At 37.3% G+C, this 20,259-nt stretch overlaps 1 protein-coding gene across 1 annotated transcript; it reads right to left on the reverse strand.

The window, feature by feature from the left end:
* Positions 1 to 253: 253 nt before the first annotated feature.
* Positions 254 to 2,530, reverse strand: LOC126681960 (uncharacterized). The gene has a single exon (XM_050377514.1). It carries the CDS (start codon positions 2,528 to 2,530, stop codon positions 254 to 256), a length of 2,277 nt encoding a protein of 758 aa, XP_050233471.1.
* Positions 2,531 to 20,259: the final 17,729 nt, after the last annotated feature.

The following is a 20,259-nucleotide window of genomic DNA, read 5'->3' on the forward strand; positions in this document are numbered from 1 at the left end:
TAAATAATCAATAATTATGGTAAAGAGACGATATCTGTGGAAATTCCTTGTCCGAGCAAGGGTAAATTAAAATACTTGCATGAATTCAAATACAATACCGTGATGAAATATCACTTGTAGAAATTGAAACACAATGCTGTGATTAAACATCACTTGGAGAAATTGAAATACAATATTGAAACTAAACATCGCTTGACTAATTATGTTAATTCTTAAGGAATAACTAATCATGTTGGATGGTGACCCATTGTCGCTAAATTTTCCTCAAGTTGTTGGCGTTCCATGTCCTTGGTATGATTCTTCCCATGGAGTTAGTGAGCTTAAATGTTCCTTCCTTAATGACCTCGCTGATGGTGTAAGGTCCTTCCCAGTTTGGCTGCAGTTTTCCGCTTCCTGCTTCTCCTTTTTTGACTTCGGTCTTCCGCATGACGAGGTCGCCTAGTTTGAATTTTCTTTTCTTTACATGGCTGTTGAAATGTTTGGCCATTTTTTGTCTGTAGGCTTCCATCCTGATATCTGATCTGTTGATTTTTTCAACCAGGAGATCCAGATTGTTCCTGAGCTCTTCTTCGTTTTCTTCTAGGTTTAGCTGGTTGTCCTCTGTCCTTGGTGTGGGTGCGCCAATCTCTACAGGAATTACAGCCTCCGTTCCATAAGCTAGGGCGAATGGAGTTTCGCCCGTTGATTCCCTAGGGGTGGTACGGTAGTTCCATAGGACGCTGTAGAGTTCTTCTACCCATCTTCCTTTGTATTCGTCTAATCTTCTTTTTAGTCCGGCCAGTAGAATCCTGTTGGCCACTTCGGTTTGCCCATTTGATTGTGGATGATAAACCGAGGTGAACCTCAAATTGATTTGATATTCGGCACAGAACTTTCTGAATTTCGCTGAGTCGAACTGCTTTCCATTGTCTGTGATTAGCACCTTCGGTATTCCAAACCTGCACAAGATAGATCTAAAGAAAAAGTTAGTTATGCGTTGCTGGGTGATTTTCGCCAGTGGTTCTGCTTCTATCCACTTAGTGAAGTGGTCGATTGCCACTACCAAGAACTTCCGTTGTCCTGTAGCCAAAGGGAGAGGTCCTAGGATATCCATATTCCACTGGGCGAAGGGCCACGCACTGCCGATCGGTTTCATTTCTGAAGCTTGCTTTCTTGGTACCAAAGCATGTTGCTGGCAAGGCCAGCATCCTCTTACTAGCGTTGTAGCTTGTTCTTTCATCGTGGGCCAATAATAGCCTTGTAACAGGGCTTTCCTGACCAGTGTTGATGCTCCGTCATGTGCTCCGCAGGTCCCCTCATGTAATTCTTTCATGATGTACTCTCCTTCTTCTTTGTTCACACATCTTAGCCAGGGATGGGTGAATGACCGTTTGTACATCTGGCCATTGTATATTCCGAACTTTGATGATAGTATCACTATTCTTTTGGCTTCCTTTCTATCCTCAGGGAGTATTCCATTAGCCAAGTATGCTGTGAGGGGGGTCATCCAGGTTTCTTCTCCTTCTACCATCAGTACTTCGCCTTCTTCAATTTCTTCTTGGAAGCTAGGCTGTCGTTTGATTTCATGAGGGACGTTTCTCATTGAATCGTAATTCTTTGTTGCTGCCCACTTTGCCAATTCGTCTGATCTTCCATTCATTGCTCTAGGTATTTGCTGTAACGACCAAGATCGCCCATTATTGGCAAAGAAGGTTTTGGCTTGCTTGGCGTATTTCTTCAGTGTAGCTTCTTTTACTTCGAAGTTCCCTGAGACTTGGTTCACGACCAGTTGTGAATCACTATAGATCTGGACTTCGGAGATATTGAGTTCTTCGCACAATTGCAACCCTGTTATCAGCGCCTCATATTCCGCAACATTGTTGGAAGCTGGAAATTCGAGTCTTGCTGAGTATTCCATTTGGACTCTCCCTGGTCCTTTGAGCACGACTCCGATACCCGCTCCTTCTCCGCAAACTGCTCCATCGACGTGTATCTCCCAGGGAGTCGTTTTGTCCTCCATGGGTTCCTTGAATGTTAATTCTGCGAAGAAGTCGGCTAGTTCTTGAGCTTTCGGTGCTTTTCGAGCTTCATAGATAACGCCCAAGCTTCCTATTTTGACAGCCCATTCTGCTATGCGTCCACTTGTCTCCGCCTTCTGGAGGATTTTTCGTAATGGTTGGTCGGCCCGTACAATGACTTGGTGTCCTTCGAAGTAATGTCGGAGCTTGATGGTGGCGGTGTATACACATAGCGCCAGCTTTTCCAACTTTGGGTATCTTAGCTCCGCATCTCTGAGCACTTTGCTAATGTAGTAGATCGGGTATTGTTCTCCTCCTTTTTCCGATACCAATACTCCTGCTATTGTTTCGTCAGAGCAAGAGATGTATAAATATAACAAGTCGCCCGGATCTGGTCTCGCCAAAAGTGGGGGTGAGGATAGGAAGCTTTTCAATTCCTTGAACGCCTGCTGGCATTCTGCTGTCCATGTGAAGTTCTTGATCTGTTTCAGGGTTTTGAAGAAAGGTAAACATCGTTTGGCCGAGCAAGACATGAATCGACCTAGGGCTGTGATCCGGCCGTGAGTTTCTGGACTTCGTGAATGGTCCGGGGTGGTGCCATTTTCAGGACTGCTTCAATTTTATCTAAGTTGGCTTCAATCCCACGCTGGGAGACCATGTATCCCAAGAACTTTCCTGCTGGTACTCCAAATAGACACTTCTCCGGATTTAGCTTTAATTGGTATCTTTTCAGCGTTTCTAAGACTACCTTCACATCCTCTGGATGGTCTTCAGTCCTGACACTCTTAATAATCATGTCATCCACATAAACTTCCATGTGTTTTCCAATCTGATCTCTGAATATGAAGTTCACCAACCGCTGATATGTGGCTCCCGCGTTTTTTAGGCCGAACGGCATCATCTTATAACAAAATAACCCCTGGTCTGTTACGAAAGACGTTTTTTCCTGGTCTTCTGATGCCATGGGTATTTGATGGTATCCTGCTTTGGCGTCCAGGAACGCGTATAGGGCGTGGCCCGCCGTGGAGTCCACTAATTGATCGATGCTTGGCAATGGGAAACTATCTTTAGGACATGCCTTGTTTAGATCTGTGAAGTCTACACACATTCGATAAGTGCCGTTGGACTTTTTCACCATTACTACGTTGGCCACCCACTTTGGGTAATAAGCATCTTTGATCATGTTTGCTTCCTTCAACTTGGCGATTTCTTCTGCAATGGCTAGCTGTTTTTCGGGCGAGTGTCTTCTTTTCTTTTGTACCACGGGCTTTGAGTCGGCCGCTATGTTTAACCGATGGCATATGACATCCGGGTTTACTCCGATCAGTTCGTCTGTTGTCCAGGCAAAGGAGTCTCCCAGTGCTCTGAGATTTTCTGTCAGAGACCGCTTGATCCCTTCCTCCAGCTCGTCTCCGACCACTATCTCTTTTCCTGGGGATAGCTCTATCTTCGTGGTTCGCCCATAATGTTCTGCCTTCTCTGTCCTTTCTGGAGGTTCCATTGTTAATACTGGCAAAGTTACGTGAACCTTTTTGAGGGCCGTGAAGTATGCCTCTCTTGCTGATTTCTGACATCCTCTGACTTCTGCATCGCCTTCCCTGGTCGGGATTTTCATCAGTAAGTACCTCACGCAAATGGATGCGCACGTGTCGTGTAGTAGTGGCCTTCCCAGGATTGCGTTGTAGGCGAAGTCCATATTGACTACCATGAATTCCGCTCGGACTTCTTTATAGATCTCTCCATCCCCCAGTTGGATGCTTATCTCTAATGATCCTTCCACCTGTACAGATTTGCCTCCCAGTCCTACCAATGGAGTGGATACTCGTGTCAAACTTTCCTTTTTTAGTCTGATCCTTCCAAACACCTCCATCGTGATCATGTTGACCGAACTTCCCGTGTCTACAAGCATCCGGGATACTTCGAAATTGTTTAGTCGCCCCTTGAAAACCAGGGCGTCTTCGTGGGGGAGTGATAAGCCATGGCTATCACCTTCTGAAAAAGATATGCTTCCAAACTTCTTTGCTTCTGGTGCACTTGGGCTGACAGAATAGACCGTCCTAGCCGCTTTCTTTCTTGTGGTGTTGCTGTCTCCTCCGGTTGATCCGCCCATTATTACATTGACCACGCCTGCTGGGTCCGGCCTAGGTCTTCTGGTGGTCTCTTCTTTTCTTTCTTTCTTTCTTTCTGCTTCCATTTCCCTGGTTTCGGCGTCCCTTTTCACGAACTGGGAAAGGGAGCCTCTTTCTATTAATTTCTCTATTTCTTCCTTCAGGTGCCAGCATTCATCTGTGGTGTGGCCGTTGTCTCTGTGGAATTCACAGTATTTGCTGTTGTCCCTCTTGCTGGCTGATGAGGCATTCATTTTTCTTGGCCACCTGACCTTCTCCCGGTTGTCTTTCACCCAAAATAATACATTGGTTCTGGTAGTGTTTAGGGGGGTGTATCGCCTGTCCTCATCCATTTTTCTCTTATTTCTGAAACGGTCGCTGCCTTTTTCCCCGAACCTTTTTCCTATGGGCGATCTATCCCCATTCCTTCTTTCTGAGAATGTTCTTTCTTCCGTCCGTCCATGCCGGTTTTCTATCTCTCTCTGTCCGTCATCCACCCAGATTTGTGTATGTGCGATGGTCATCAACGTAGTGAACGATTTTGGTGATTTAGCCAGCAATTCTTTTCTCAGGTCTGAATTAGTGGTCCCGTTGAGCACTGCTGTATAGGCGATCTCCTGACTCAGTTCTTCTATCTGCATCGCCTCCTTGTTGAACCTTTCTATATATTTCCTGAGTGTTTCCCCGTCTCTTTGCATGATGGCTAGCAGGTCCGTGGACAACTTCTTTTGAGGGATGCATGCTACGAATCTGGCCTGAAATAAACCTGAGAATTGCTTGAATGTTTGTATCGAGCCCGGCTTCAAGCTTTGGTACCATTCCTGTGCCAGACCTTTCAGGGTAGTGGGAAACAGTTTGCACAATACATGATCCAGGTTTGTCTGAACATTGATTACTGCTTGGAATTTATGCACATGGCTCTTGGGGCAACCGGTCCCATCATAAGATTCCAAATTTGGAGGATACTTGAATTTAGCAGGGAACTCGTGAGAGATGATGAGATCTGCAACAGGTGAATCACTCCGAAGGGATGTATCTACGTCTTCACATCTTATCCCAAGCCTGCTCATGACCTGACGTACTTTTTCCTCCAGACGTTCTTCTCTTTCCTTGGGAGCGTGTTGTTCTTCCATCCACCTTTCCTCGTCCGGGATTGTTATGGGGGCTTTTTGTCTCTGGGCAGAGTTGTCCGGCGTCTTTTCTAGTCCGAGTGGTTCCTTTCCCTTATCTAAGGATGACGTCGACTTCTCTGCAGATGATTTTGTTGATTTGGGCTCTTGCGATTGTAGCGATACTGTCTGTTTGATGTCTTTGAGTAAACTGGTGATCTCCAGGAAAGTTTTGAACATCGCCTGACTGCTGATGGGCTCTTCATTCGACGTTCCAGTGATTGGAGGTGCCGTCTGTCTTATCGCCTGAGGGTCACTGGTTTCTCCTTCTTCACTGCCTGGGGGAAACAGATTTAGGGCCGGCGGTTCTGTTTCCCTGTCTCCTCTGTTGGTGGCTGGCGGGATATCATCTCCCGGGGGATCCATTCTGGAAAAGCAAAGTCTGAAAAATAAGGAACGACGAAACTAATAAGTTCCACGTTCACCGCACCAAATGATACAGGTCGATCTTAAAGGGTCGCCCGTACTGTTTCTCCTGCACAAGTAACAGATGTAAGCTCAAGGGACCCCAGGCTGGTTTAGCCTGGAAGCCGCTCCGATGCTTAAGTCAATAAGGGTTTTTTAGTGAGTAAATGAGTGTTGAAGTGTTTAAGTCGTTTTCTGCGTACCTTTCCCAACATTCTGCGGCTTCCTTTTATAGTGAGTTTATGGCAGTTGTCATCTGGTAAATCGTGGGTTTGTCCCACGATTTCTGATGATGGTTAAGGCACGTTCTCCGAATATCCCGGGTAGTGGAGATAAGGGAACGAAGTGGACGATGTAAGCTTGATATCGATCGGGCGAAGTCTGATTAAGACCGAGCTGGGCGATATTTATATCATATCTGGGCGATATTCCTTTCGGAGTGCAAAGTGGGCGAGTATAGCGTTTCCTAGGCGATGCTTGGAGTTCGGATATTCTTAGGTCGGTATCACTTTCATAGTAGTTTCTCTACACTGTATGAATAAAAAATTGTCCCATATTAATTTAATATGAATTAACAACGCACGACGGTTCCCACCCTAAACACCCCCACCTCTACCCCTGATCAAACCTTGATTTCTGGCGATTAGTTCATCTAATCGGATGTTAGGGTCGGGTTCTTTATTATTCTCAAGGAGTTTGACTTGGGAAAGGTGTTCGCAAGATATGGTATTATTGGTAGAGTTTCACTGGCTATAAAACTTACCAAACGGAACTGCAGTTTCGGTTTCCTAGAACCTGATTCGGAGAAGGATTTATCATAGATTCGTGGTCAGTTAATATGATTGCTATTGGAAAATTCGAACTTATGGAATTTCATTCTATGTTTCCAAAGAAGAAGTCGGATAACCTAAAGCCTAATAGCAGATCTACTGTGTGTGTTAATCAATCTCCAATCCGAACTGTTGTATCGTCATCATTGAGGGATAAACGGTCATACAAAGACGTTGCTTCCGGGTCTGGTTCTGTTGGTAAAACGTCGGATGTTAGAGTGCATGCAGCTGATTTAAAGGTAGCGATTACCAATGAGCAGGTTATTTTAGAAACAAATGGTTGGAATATGAGATCAATCGTTGTGAGGGTTGTTGACATTAAATCTATTTTAAAGGCAAAGCAATTTCTTACTGATGGAAACACGTTTTATCAAGACTATAATAACGAACCGAGTCCTGTAAGGGTTCGGCTAATAAAATCTATCTCAGGACTCGTCTAGACATAACTAGCGATACGTATCGGCACGACTGAATCCTAAGAGATTATCTAAGAGCATGCTCATACGGACTTTGCCTAAATAAAATATTGACCGAATCCTTAAGGAGTCGACAAAGCCCAAAAGACCAAACTCTAAAGATGGAATCTTACTAGGAGATCGAATCCAAAGTTAACTATAATACAATAATCACATAGAGAATATAGAATATAAGTTCTTTTATTTCTATCAAAAATAGACTCCTAAACGGAAATAAAGACCAAAACAGGAAGACAATCCTATTTAGGACACTTTCCTAAATAGGAAAATATAGAAGATCACGCTACGAAGTAGGATCCTATTTCTTTAAGGAATCGCTTCCTTTATAGAACTCTATCAGGTCAGATCTCACTATTATAAAAGGAGTTGAGGTATGTCTTTACTCACACATTAAATATACTACTTTTCCCGCGTAAAGACTAAACTGACTTAAGCATAAAAGAGTTAATCAGACAACCACCGTTCGGTTAACCACCTACCTTATTTTACATGTCACAATCGTTGAATAGAGCACGCAACCCATCAATAGACGCCGTTTGTGGGAAAAGTTTAAACAAAACTTCATTAAAGGAGCTTATCTACGAACCGAATAAAGATTTATTGTTAAGGATGAATTCTGATGGAACTGAGCATGCAACCCAAACATAGGGAGGAACCACACATCCTGCACTGAGCCAATTACAAACGAAAGAGATTAACATGATAACAAGAAAATATCACCAGTAGAATAAACAAAAGACGGAGGGAGTTGAACTGCTAACACTACCGGCAGTGACCTTTAGCACATAAGATATTGAAAGCACCAAGAACCCGCATAAGGATGCGCTGGTGGTGACAACGATCGTAGATAACTGGAATATGGAACGTATTTTTAGTAGACAAAGGAAGTGCAATAAAAGCTGACCTAAAGGCTTACAAATGCCTAGGAAGGACATTCACAAAATTAAACAAGGTCAAGATTCCACTGACAGGATTCAAAGGGAAACCCATCTTCCCACTGTTGGCAAATAATCGCAAGTGTACGATATCGCTCAAGTAATATAACTTGGAAGACCAAGTATCGATCCCACAGAGACAATGGACTTAATCACTAATTTCAAATATTCTTTAATCGGCTAACTAGAAAAATCAATAGGATTTGTAATTTAATTAAACTAATATAAACTGAAAACAAATAATAAAATATGATTTAAAACAATAAGATTAAAAAGCTCAAGGATTGATAATCCCAAATAAATAAGTAAAATTATGGAATAGGAGTTTTTAGTGATTTTATCGTGAATCGAGCTATTCTAAAGCACCGAATCCCGCCCTCTCAAGCCTCAAAGATCCGAATAAAATTACAACCTAATTAACTAACCAATTATTAACTCGCTCTCACGATATTAAAACTGAATTAAATAATCAAATTATAATTATGAAGCAAACTCAACGACTACCTAAATTCCAACCCGCTCTCACGGCGTTTTTCTCCAAGTTCTTAATTATCTATGTCTATTTAATTAACAATCTCTCAATTAGTTAACTAAACACAAACTCATGAACTAAGTAGCTAATTTAATCCAAGCAATAAGATTAATAATTAAGACACGAATTAACACTAATCCATCCAATCCAAGTAATTACCAATTTATAAGTTCATGTCAACCTTTGAACAAGGGTTTTAGTTACTCATATTAAAACTGAAACAAAACAAGAAGGATGATGAAGAAGAAAGCATAATTAAACAATAAATACCGGAGTTGTCAATTTCGGAAAGAATCGTCTTGATTAAGCTTGAAATCTTCAATAATCGTCTTGCAGAAACTAATTATAAACTACTTATAAACTGCTGGAAAAAACTAAACTAAAAGCTATTTAATGAAACCTAAATTATAACTACTCTAATCTAATGTCTAATCTATTCTACGTATTAAATTGAGTCTAATACAAGGTCTTTATATAGTAGGAGAAGTTCCGGAGTCTTCCAATTCGTATTACAAATCAATTTGTAATAGGAATTGTAATTGTATTTGGAGGAGGAATTTAAGTCCAATTCAAAGTCTGCTGCACGCCAAATTCTCTTCTTTCCCGTTCGGGAAGCCAGAGTTCCGTTCGTGACATGCCCAATTTTCTTCTTTCCCGAACGGAACAAACCATTCACGTTCGAAAAAACTGTAGACCGAAAGCTTTGAGATCTGATTCCTTCTTGAGTCCCGAACGGGACAAGGCTTTTTTCGTTCGGGACTCATGCTCACTCTGCATGTTTTCCGTTCGTGAAACCTCTTTTTCGAACGGAACAACCCCTTTTTTTCCTCAATCTCGTTCGTGAACTTCAATTCCTTCGTCCGCAAGCTACGCTTTTTACTCGTACACGCAATCCACCATAATTTTGCCCCAAATAGTCGGTTTTCACCTAATTTCCACTGAAACACTAACAAACACTATTAAACGTAAAAACGCCAAATAATGTATAAAAACAATACTACACATGATGAAAACCGAGTAAAATCGACCCTAAATATAGGAGTAAAATACTCCTATCAAACCTCCTCACACTTAACCTTTGTTTGTCCTCAAGCAAGAAATAAATCTTACTCTACAAAATATGTTAGAAATCCTTAGCATATAACTTAACAATAAATCAATCAAAGAAATCCCCGACCCTATGAATAATATGAAAAACAACCTTCTAAAACCGACAACTAAATAATGATGCAATCAAATAACAATAATAATTTTATGACATAATTCAATATAACAACGGTTACTAACTCATTAGTACAAGGTCAAATTGAATCACACGTCAAGCTTCACTATCACTTGCGGGACATGGAAAATAATCAATTTTTCACTTAGGCAAATCATAGCACAATTTAGTAAAAACTAAGCTAATGGCATCAATATTTCAACAAGTAGGGTGTATAACAAAGAAAGCTCACAATTGAAAACATGAATACTCACCATAAGCTTGCTCATAGTCCCGGACTCCGCTACTTGATTCGGTAATCAACAAAAATCATATGGTCTTTTATTGGGTTGTAATGTGGCTAAGGTAAAGGGTAGGTAAAAAGGTTAAACAAAGGCTAATTATCAACTTAATATACTATTTATTACTACTATTAACTTCTAGGTTGATCTAACTCCGGTTTTGCGTTTATGTGAACCTATAACTTTCTTTTCTTTTTGAATTACGCTCTACTCATTGCTTTCTGCAATCTCAGAATTTTTCTTCTTTTTGAAGGTTTTGCTTGCAAATTTTTATCTCTTTTTTTCTTTTTCAATCTTTTTCAAGGCGCAATCTTAATCTTTTAAGCACAATGTAGTTCACTTTCTCTTTTTACTAATCTCGAGTTATTAATCACCTATATTTATCATAGTCATAACAAATAATATATAAAGTCGATAAGGTAAACAAAAGAGGTAAAGCATAGAACGGTAAAATGTGTAAAATATGGTAAAAACAATAAAAAGGTTTAAGGCTCAAATTGGTGTAATCTAGGGGATAAGGGTAGTCTATTTAAGTGGTTTAAAAGAAAGGTTATACCTAATTGCCATAATCATCTAATTGTTGAAAACTCAATCGTGTAACTTTAAACGGACACCGAGCAAGTTCTAGGAATAAAACATGAAATCAATACTCACAACAAGAAAATTAAGCTCAAAACTCTCAAAAGTGTGTAGTGTTATGCCATAAACTTAATTCCTACAAAATTATGCTAATTATGCCAAAAGTTTAAAAACGATTATAAAAATAAACAATCGACATGTCATGAATCCGCATCAAGTTATTCAATTATGTTTCAACGATTTGAACAAGTCTAAATTCTGAATTCACCCTTATTTCATCGGATTATGTCAACGAATTATTAAGTCATTAAGCAAGCATCGCTTATCAATTGTCGAATTAAGAAATCGCGTTCATACATTCATTGATTCGGGGAAATCTAAGATTGACAAATTAATTAAGATACACACCAAATCAACTAACACTTTCATATTTAAAAGACAACGATTTAAAGCGATACAAGACCTTGAAATAAACTAAGAATATCCTAAAACACCCTAATACAATCTACTGAAGCACAAAAACACAAGAAAAACAATAATAATAAAAAAAACACAAACTAAACTTAAGAAAACAAACAATAATAAAATAAATAAAAATCCTAACTAAACGATATGTTTTTCCCCCATCCTCACACTATTTCATGCAATGTCCTCAGTGTAATGAAATAACAAAAATTGAAAAACATGAGTGTAAGATGAAAGAAAAATAATACCTCTTGGGATTGCCTCCCAAGTGCGCTTTAGTTAGAGTCTAAAGCTTGACTCTTCGCGTAAGGTTGCTAAAAATAAAACCTAACATGAGGAAGCCGTCTTGGTAGCATCTTCTTCCTCTTTTTCCTTGTTGGCTCCTTCAAATAATACTTGAATGATATAGAGTATGCTTGTACTCTATAGCAGGGAACATGAGGAGTATGAAGCATATTCATATATTTAGTATTATTTCCATCATACTTGGAATCAAACCCTTCTAAGAATGGATCTTTAAAATCAAAGGTTTTATTAAATTCCTCGTAGAGTACCGTAATACCAAATTGCTCTCCACTTTCATTATTTAAGCTCATGGATGTTGTAACTGGGTGGAAAATCGGAGTTTCAAGTTCACCATCCTCACACTGTTCTTTTTCAACATCTACATGTACCTTTGTTGGATGATGTCCAACTAAAGCATTGACATATGGAATTTCAGCTATCTCATCCTCACTATTGATCGGCACATCGTCAACTTGAACCACCTTCGTAACATATGGATTGTCAAGTGATTTTCCGCTTCGAAGCTCAATTACTTTTACTTGCTCTTTTAGATTTGATTCTGTTGTAGATGGTAGACCATCTTGAGCTATATTTTGAATCAAAATAGCCAATTGAGAAATTTGCGTCTCAAGACGGTGGTTGACCGCGGCTTGATTTTGGAAACCGGTTCTCATCTCCTCAATGAATTCGTCAATCTTGCTTCCTTCATCCACATTCCAATTTTGCTGAAAATCCGGTGATTGTTGTGGTTCATTATCAAAGTTGGAATTGAAATCCCATTCGTTTTGATGTGGGTGATAACTTGAATTAAAGTTCAAATTTTCATTGAAGTTCTCCCAAGTATCGTTCCAACCATAAGTTTCACTAGCTTGCCATTGATCACCCATATAGTTGGCATGTCCATTCCAATCTGGATAGAGTACATGACAGTCAGCTCGAGTATGACCAAAATCCCCACAAATTTCACAGTTATACTGAAAATTTTGGTACTGCAGATAATTTTGATTCCATGCCATTACTCTTTCAAAAATATGTACACCAAAAATAAATTGAGGATAAACCAACAAATATCAAATTTCCTGCACACCCAAAAACAAGAACACCCCACGTAAAATCCAATAAACACAAAAAAATAAAAATAAAAAACAGAAAATAAAAGCTAACACAATCAAGAATATAATACTCTTAATTTATTAAGTACACAATTGTCCCCGGCAACGGCGCCAAAAACTTGTTGGCAAATAATCGCAAGTGTACGATATCGCTCAAGTAATATAACTTGGAAGACCAAGTATCGATCCCACAGAGACAATGGACTTAATCACTAATTTCAAATATTCTTTAATCGGCTAACTAGAAAAATCAATAGGATTTGTAATTTAATTAAACTAATATAAACTGAAAACAAATAATAAAATATGATTTAAAACAATAAGATTAAAAAGCTCAAGGATTGATAATCCCAAATAAATAAGTAAAATTATGGAATAGGAGTTTTTAGTGATTTTATCGTGAATCGAGCTATTCTAAAGCACCGAATCCCGCCCTCTCAAGCCTCAAAGATCCGAATAAAATTACAACCTAATTAACTAACCAATTATTAACTCGCTCTCACGATATTAAAACTGAATTAAATAATCAAATTATAATTATGAAGCAAACTCAACGACTACCTAAATTCCAACCCGCTCTCACGGCGTTTTTCTCCAAGTTCTTAATTATCTATGTCTATTTAATTAACAATCTCTCAATTAGTTAACTAAACACAAACTCATGAACTAAGTAGCTAATTTAATCCAAGCAATAAGATTAATAATTAAGACACGAATTAACACTAATCCATCCAATCCAAGTAATTACCAATTTATAAGTTCATGTCAACCTTTGAACAAGGGTTTTAGTTACTCATATTAAAACTGAAACAAAACAAGAAGGATGATGAAGAAGAAAGCATAATTAAACAATAAATACCGGAGTTGTCAATTTCGGAAAGAATCGTCTTGATTAAGCTTGAAATCTTCAATAATCGTCTTGCAGAAACTAATTATAAACTACTTATAAACTGCTGGAAAAAACTAAACTAAAAGCTATTTAATGAAACCTAAATTATAACTACTCTAATCTAATGTCTAATCTATTCTACGTATTAAATTGAGTCTAATACAAGGTCTTTATATAGTAGGAGAAGTTCCGGAGTCTTCCAATTCGTATTACAAATCAATTTGTAATAGGAATTGTAATTGTATTTGGAGGAGGAATTTAAGTCCAATTCAAAGTCTGCTGCACGCCAAATTCTCTTCTTTCCCGTTCGGGAAGCCAGAGTTCCGTTCGTGACATGCCCAATTTTCTTCTTTCCCGAACGGAACAAACCATTCACGTTCGAAAAAACTGTAGACCGAAAGCTTTGAGATCTGATTCCTTCTTGAGTCCCGAACGGGACAAGGCTTTTTTCGTTCGGGACTCATGCTCACTCTGCATGTTTTCCGTTCGTGAAACCTCTTTTTCGAACGGAACAACCCCTTTTTTTCCTCAATCTCGTTCGTGAACTTCAATTCCTTCGTCCGCAAGCTACGCTTTTTACTCGTACACGCAATCCACCATAATTTTGCCCCAAATAGTCGGTTTTCACCTAATTTCCACTGAAACACTAACAAACACTATTAAACGTAAAAACGCCAAATAATGTATAAAAACAATACTACACATGATGAAAACCGAGTAAAATCGACCCTAAATATAGGAGTAAAATACTCCTATCACCCACTGAGAGAAAAATCCTTGATGGTAAAAATTAGGAGAGGAGAAAAGGATATTTACTCCCGATTCGGCGGCTTTGATCAGCGTAAAATAGCTCGCCATGAAGGTAGCACCAAGCAAAGGAAACATCACTCTATGAGGAAACAAAGAAATCACCCAACAATGCTATAAGAAGTCGGTAGTCGAATCGTTTGAAACCTTCCTAATCGATGAGATACTTGACCGTGACATTGGAGAAAAATACTACAAGCCTAAAAGTCTGATGCTGAAACTAGAGGTAAATGAAGAAACAAAAGTGAAAATAACCCCTGAAATCAAAGAAAGTACTTGGGATTGATCAGCGTGTCATCATCCACGAGCTAAACGTGTACGACAACGCAACGGTAGTCAGGCAAAAGAAAAGGAAGTTCTCCGTAGAAAAACAAAAAATAATTACTGACAAAATAGAAAAAATTGATGAAAGTGGGATTTGTCAAGGAAGTTTAATACCTTGAATGGTTCGCCAATGTGGTGATTGTGAAAAAAGCAAACAGGAAGAATCAAATTTGTGTAGATTATAATGATTTAAACAAATCATGTCCGGAGGATAGATACCCGCTACCAGACATAGACAACCTAGTCAACTCAACTGCAGGACACGCAATGTTGAGCCTTGCCGATGCGGCACAAGGTTATCCTCAGATACCACTGAGGGAGGAAGACAAAGGAAAGACATCGTTCGTTACCGACGAGTGAACATATTTCTATAATGCAATGCCCTTCGGGTTGAAAAATGTCAGAGCCGCATACTAAATGCGCATGAGCTTAATGTTCAAAGACGAGATCAGAAAGAGAGTTCAAGTATACAAAGATGACTTGATAGTAAAAAACGCAAGGGCAGAAGATCACCCAAAAGACTTAGAGGAGACCTTTAAGATCTTGAACAAGTACGAAATGAAGCTCAATTAATCCAGACAAATGTGCGTTCGGGTTGAAGAAGGGAAACTTTTGGAATTCATGATATCTCAAAGAGGACTCGAGGCAAACCCAAATAAACTAAAGGAAATAATGGACATGACACCTACAAAAAATATAAACGAGATTCAAAAATTCAACGGGCGAATTACCGCCCTCAGGCGATTCATGTCCTACTCTGCCAAAAGATGTCTCTGATTTTTCAAAGCCCTCAAGGGATCACATAAGTTCAAATGAGAAAAAGAATACCAAGAAGCATTCGAAGAGTTGAAAAAATTCCCGACCTCGTCTCCCCTCCTAAGCAGGCCTATACCAAATGAAACACTGTACTTGTACATTTGGGCGAGGAAATAAACAATAGTCATACCAGAAGATAAGGAACTTAAACCAATATACTACATCAGCCGAGTGCAGAAGGGTGTGGGAACGAGATATACAGAGATATATAAAATGTTAGTAGATGTTGTAACTACAGCAAAAAATTGAAACACTACTTCCAAAGCCACAAGGTTGTAGTCAAAACAACCAATTCTTGAGAAATGCCCTACAAAGGCCCGAAACCTCAGGGAAACTTGTCTGTTGGTCAGTCCAAATCGGCGAGTATGATATTCTCTATGAACCAGGAAAAAACACTGAAAGCTCAAGCACTGGCTGGTTTTGTGGCAGAGATCACGCCAGTTTAACAAGAAGAACCCAATTTGGATATCCAATGGGAATTGCATGTTGACGGAGCTTCGAATGAAAAAGCAGGCAGAGCCGGTGTTATCCTGAGAGAACCCGGAAAAATAAAAATAGAATACATCGTACACATGAAATTTGATGCTAGAAATAATGTGGCAGAGTACGAAGCGTTAATTTCAGGACTCGGTTTGTCCCTGGAAGTAAAAACCAAAATCCTTAAAACCCATAGCGACTCACATCTAGTGGTAAACAAGTCAAAGGAGAGTTCCAAGCCAAAGAAGCAGGAATGAACAAATATGATCAAATTCGCCGAGATAAAGTTCCCATACGAAGGAGGGATAGCCACAATCGAAGGCGAATCGGAAAAAGTGATCAATGTGATCAAATTTGTCGAGAATGAACTAATGCCAATACCAGAATTCCGGATCTCTTCCATATAAACAGAGGAAATCATATTCATGGATGCAAAAGGGATTCTGTTGATGAAGAAGGCCTACTAAATGCCAGGAATGGGAATCGGGAAGTCACTACAACACTTGTAAGAACTACTAGATTTCAAAGGCCAGACTACCAAAGTTAGATTGAGTTTTGATCCAGAATCGGAAAAAGTAAAGGGTAATCGGGGACACCCTAGCTGACTATTTTGTGACCGAAGAAGTGAAACCGGACCAACATCAGGGCCAAGCCGAACCGGTCATGATTTTGAACACTGAAGTGCCGGGATTCAAAATCTTTGAAGATGTCATCAAAGAGAAAAAGCAGCTAGCGTAGACAGCAATGATCTAGAAAATCACAATAGACGATGTTAGTAACCAACTTTTATTTTTTGGCAAATTGATACACCGACCAATCATGCAACGACACATGGCGGTATATTACAATGTCCACATTAGTTTTTTTCGAGTTTGATGTATCGATTTTCCAAAAGTGTAAAGTTGGCTACTGACATTGCCAAAATTTAAAGTTTTTGTTATAATTGTAAATTAGGGTAAAGTTCGTATGTGAATTTGCAATTAACCCAATTCCAAATGCCTTAAATCCAATTTCTTTTTTAATAGAATAAAAAAGTTGAGAGGAAGAGCTATAGCTCAAACCGTTTATTAAAATAGATTTTTAAAAAAATAAGGAGAGGGAGTAGAACATGAAAGTTTGTATAACAAACCAATCAATTAAAAAACATATGATCATTCAGAAATAAAAATAAACATATTTTAATTTTAATTGGAAATCTTAATTAGTGTCATCTTTTAAAATTTAAATTTTTAATTGTAAATAGTTTAAAAAATCCAAGTATTTTTTTTTGGTCTTTTTGAAACCTTTACAATCGGTTGATTTGCCATTAGAGTTACATAATTGAGATTCAACCTCTGTGTACATGGAGAATTTGTTAAAAAAGCCAAGTTTTAAAAAATAATGGGAACATAATATTATAGTAATTTCATATAAATTGCGTTTTTATTTTATTTCAATTTTAAATAAAGAATAAATATTTTATGATATACTAATAATTATATCAATTAAAATATATTTTATGACATTGATTTTTTTATGAAGTTTATTTTTTTATTCCATTGAAGAATTTTAGTTTTCTTTTAATGTTTTTTTTTTCTCTAAACCTGGCCCTATATCTTGGAATTAAGACCTTGGTATCGAATTTGGGAGCTTAACCCTAATCATAGATTTTAAATTTTGACTCCAATCCTGGAAACCTAATTCTAGATTCAAAGTAGTATATCAAATTTTAAATTTTTTAATAGATAATTTAATTTAAAACAATATAAAATTATTACATATGTTTATTATATCTATTTTAGTTTTCGTTTATTCATTCCATAAGCTAATAAAAATATTGAATATTGGTCTTAATCTCTATAAACAAAGTTGTTGCATTTACAATTAATGAGGGTCCAAAAAATAAAATTCCAAGTAGAAAATGACATGGCAGCCGACAATGAGAGTGAAAATACAAACAAGTAGTACTGGTTGACTGATTTTGATGACGTGGACAGGTAATAAAGACCACCTATGCCCTTGTCTCCGTTCCACATCTCAAAACAATATTTTCCCTCAAAATTTGCCACATCATCATGACCCTAAATTTCCATTTGATTTGGTCTAAAACTTTTTTTAAATAATTAAGGATAACAATGAGTACATTAACATCCTTTCATGTAATTGAAACCGTGTTGCTTGCACCATGTCACGTCTTCTCTTTTATGTTATACGATATTATGATAGTATATCAATATGTCTAAAATTCCTTGTAATTTGGCATACATAGAGTCCTCAATTGAATAATAAGTCAACTCTCTTGTATTATATTTATATATCATTTGTCTTATTATCTTGATTTAAGAAATAAATAGTATGTAATTGTCGCATCAAATGATCAGGATATATAACTTAAACGAGAGATGTTTATGTAGACTAAGTTTATTACGTTATTTATAGACTAATATATCATATTATGACACGTAATTAAAATAATAATACTATCGTATTTTTGTTCATTACTTCAATACACATTTGAATAGTAATATTATGATAGTGTCATTATTTTAATGACGTGTCATAATGCAATAAGTTTAGTTCACAGATGACTTGGTGGACTGAGTTTATCTAAAAAGATTTCATAACTTGATAAAATTATCTTAAACAAATAATAAGCCACACTTTAAGGAGTTTCTTAATTTAGTGATTGAAAAAAAAAAACAATGAATCTTGTTTTGGTAAAAAAGGAAGATAACATACTTTCGAGTAAGATAATTTTAAATTGACCTAATCACTTAAAATCCTCTCACCTTTAATCCTTTTTACAAATATACCCCGACGTAGGAATTTCTCCAATTTCATCCTAATTTGCCCTTTTATGTTTCAATTGTATCTAAAGCATTAAATTGACCTCTTTTCACTTGAAAAAAAAGTTAAAATAATCCTCTATTTTTAGCCTATATTTCAATTAGACCCTAATATTATTAATAATATAAAAATAAAAAGTTATTTTAAACATTTTTATAAGTGAAAAAAGGTCAATTTAATGTTTTGGGGTACAATTGAAATATAAAAGGGCAAATTATGGTAAAATTGGAGAAATTCTTACGTCGGGGTATATTTACAAAAGGGGCTAAAGGTGGGGGTTTTTTTGAGTGATTAAACCTTTTAAATTTGATATCCTATCTCTTGATTAAGTGAATAATATTTCAATTTTTTTCATATTATCTTAAAATATTATAAGTAGTTTGAATGTTTGGACGTTTCAGTATTCAGTAACTTATAGTATTTATTAAATACAAGGAAAATTTACATAAAGAATATTTTATTTTGAGTTTATTTATTATGTTTTTATATTTATAATCCATTTTAGTCACTAATATGCTTTTGTTTTTAACCAAAGGCATATAGATTGATATAAAAGAGTTGTACAATGAACAGAACATAACATAGGGTAATCTAATACAAAAATACTACTCATTTAATAGATTGAGCTAAAATATGAGCCAATGTATTGTAAATCCTAAAGATATAACTGAAGCTACAAACATGAAAATAGTCTTAAAAATGCCAAATGTCCTTACAAAGCCCCTAAACTGTTGTAAGTTGAGAATCCCGTGAATTCACAATTTCAATGACCTAAAGCGTATCTCTTTCAAAAATTAACTTCTGCCAATGCTGAGAATGAACCCAGTTCATAGTTTCTTAAAGTGCTAAAAACTCCAAAATTTCTAGATCCCATATTGATTGAAATACTGTAGTAAATTGAGCAACAACAGATCCTGTATGATTTTTGGCTACAGATGCAATAGTTTCAAACTTATGTTACTGATTAGTAGCAGCATCAACATTTATTCTCAGAAAACCAACAGGAGGTAAAGATTGCGAATTAGGGTTATCGGAATGAGTATGATAATGATGGGGCACCAGGAGAAGTTGTGAGTGTATAAACTCTTAGGTGAAATAGGAGCATGCCAAAGGAACTTCCAAATAGATATGAAAAACCCAAAAATAGGAGATAGATTTGAAGCATGAAGTTTGTTAAAGAGAAAATAAGGATAACAAAATTTGATTGTATACTTACCATGACGATGATACTGTCAAATCAACCTATAAGTACAAGGAAAAGAGTAAGAGGCAAAGATAAATAGCTTCAACATCCTCAGTAATAAATAAATCCTTAAGTAAATGTGCAATCCAAGTTAAGGAATCAAAATTAATTAGACCACAGAAAAAGGTTCGAAAAACCTTCAAAGTTTCCCCACTAGTACAAATCAACCTTTAAACTTGTTTTGGATACAAAAAAACCCTCGTTGTTTTTAAATTGAACAAAAAAATTCTTCCGTCCATTACTTAATACATATCTTTTGGACACCATCAAGAATATCATTGAAGTCATAGTACATGCGTTCCTTAACCACACTCTCTCTACCAGGAAGAATTATTTCCATATCATCTTTGAAACGCTGCCTCACGGTAGTCCTCTCCTTAAGATGAGAAAGGGGAAAATTTCATCCCTGACATAGAGAATCTTGTAACTTCTTCACATATCCAGCTCTTATTGAGTTCTTCTCAGTCACAGACTAAGCCAA

This window comes from Mercurialis annua, linkage group LG5 (assembly GCF_937616625.2).
Source record: "Mercurialis annua linkage group LG5, ddMerAnnu1.2, whole genome shotgun sequence".
NCBI lineage: Eukaryota > Viridiplantae > Streptophyta > Magnoliopsida > Malpighiales > Euphorbiaceae > Mercurialis > Mercurialis annua.

Bases quoted from the DNA above. Each gene is read 5' to 3' on its own strand.
- LOC126681960 (XM_050377514.1), bottom strand. From the start codon at position 2,530: ATGTCTTGCTCGGCCAAACGATGTTTACCTTTCTTCAAAACCCTGAAA.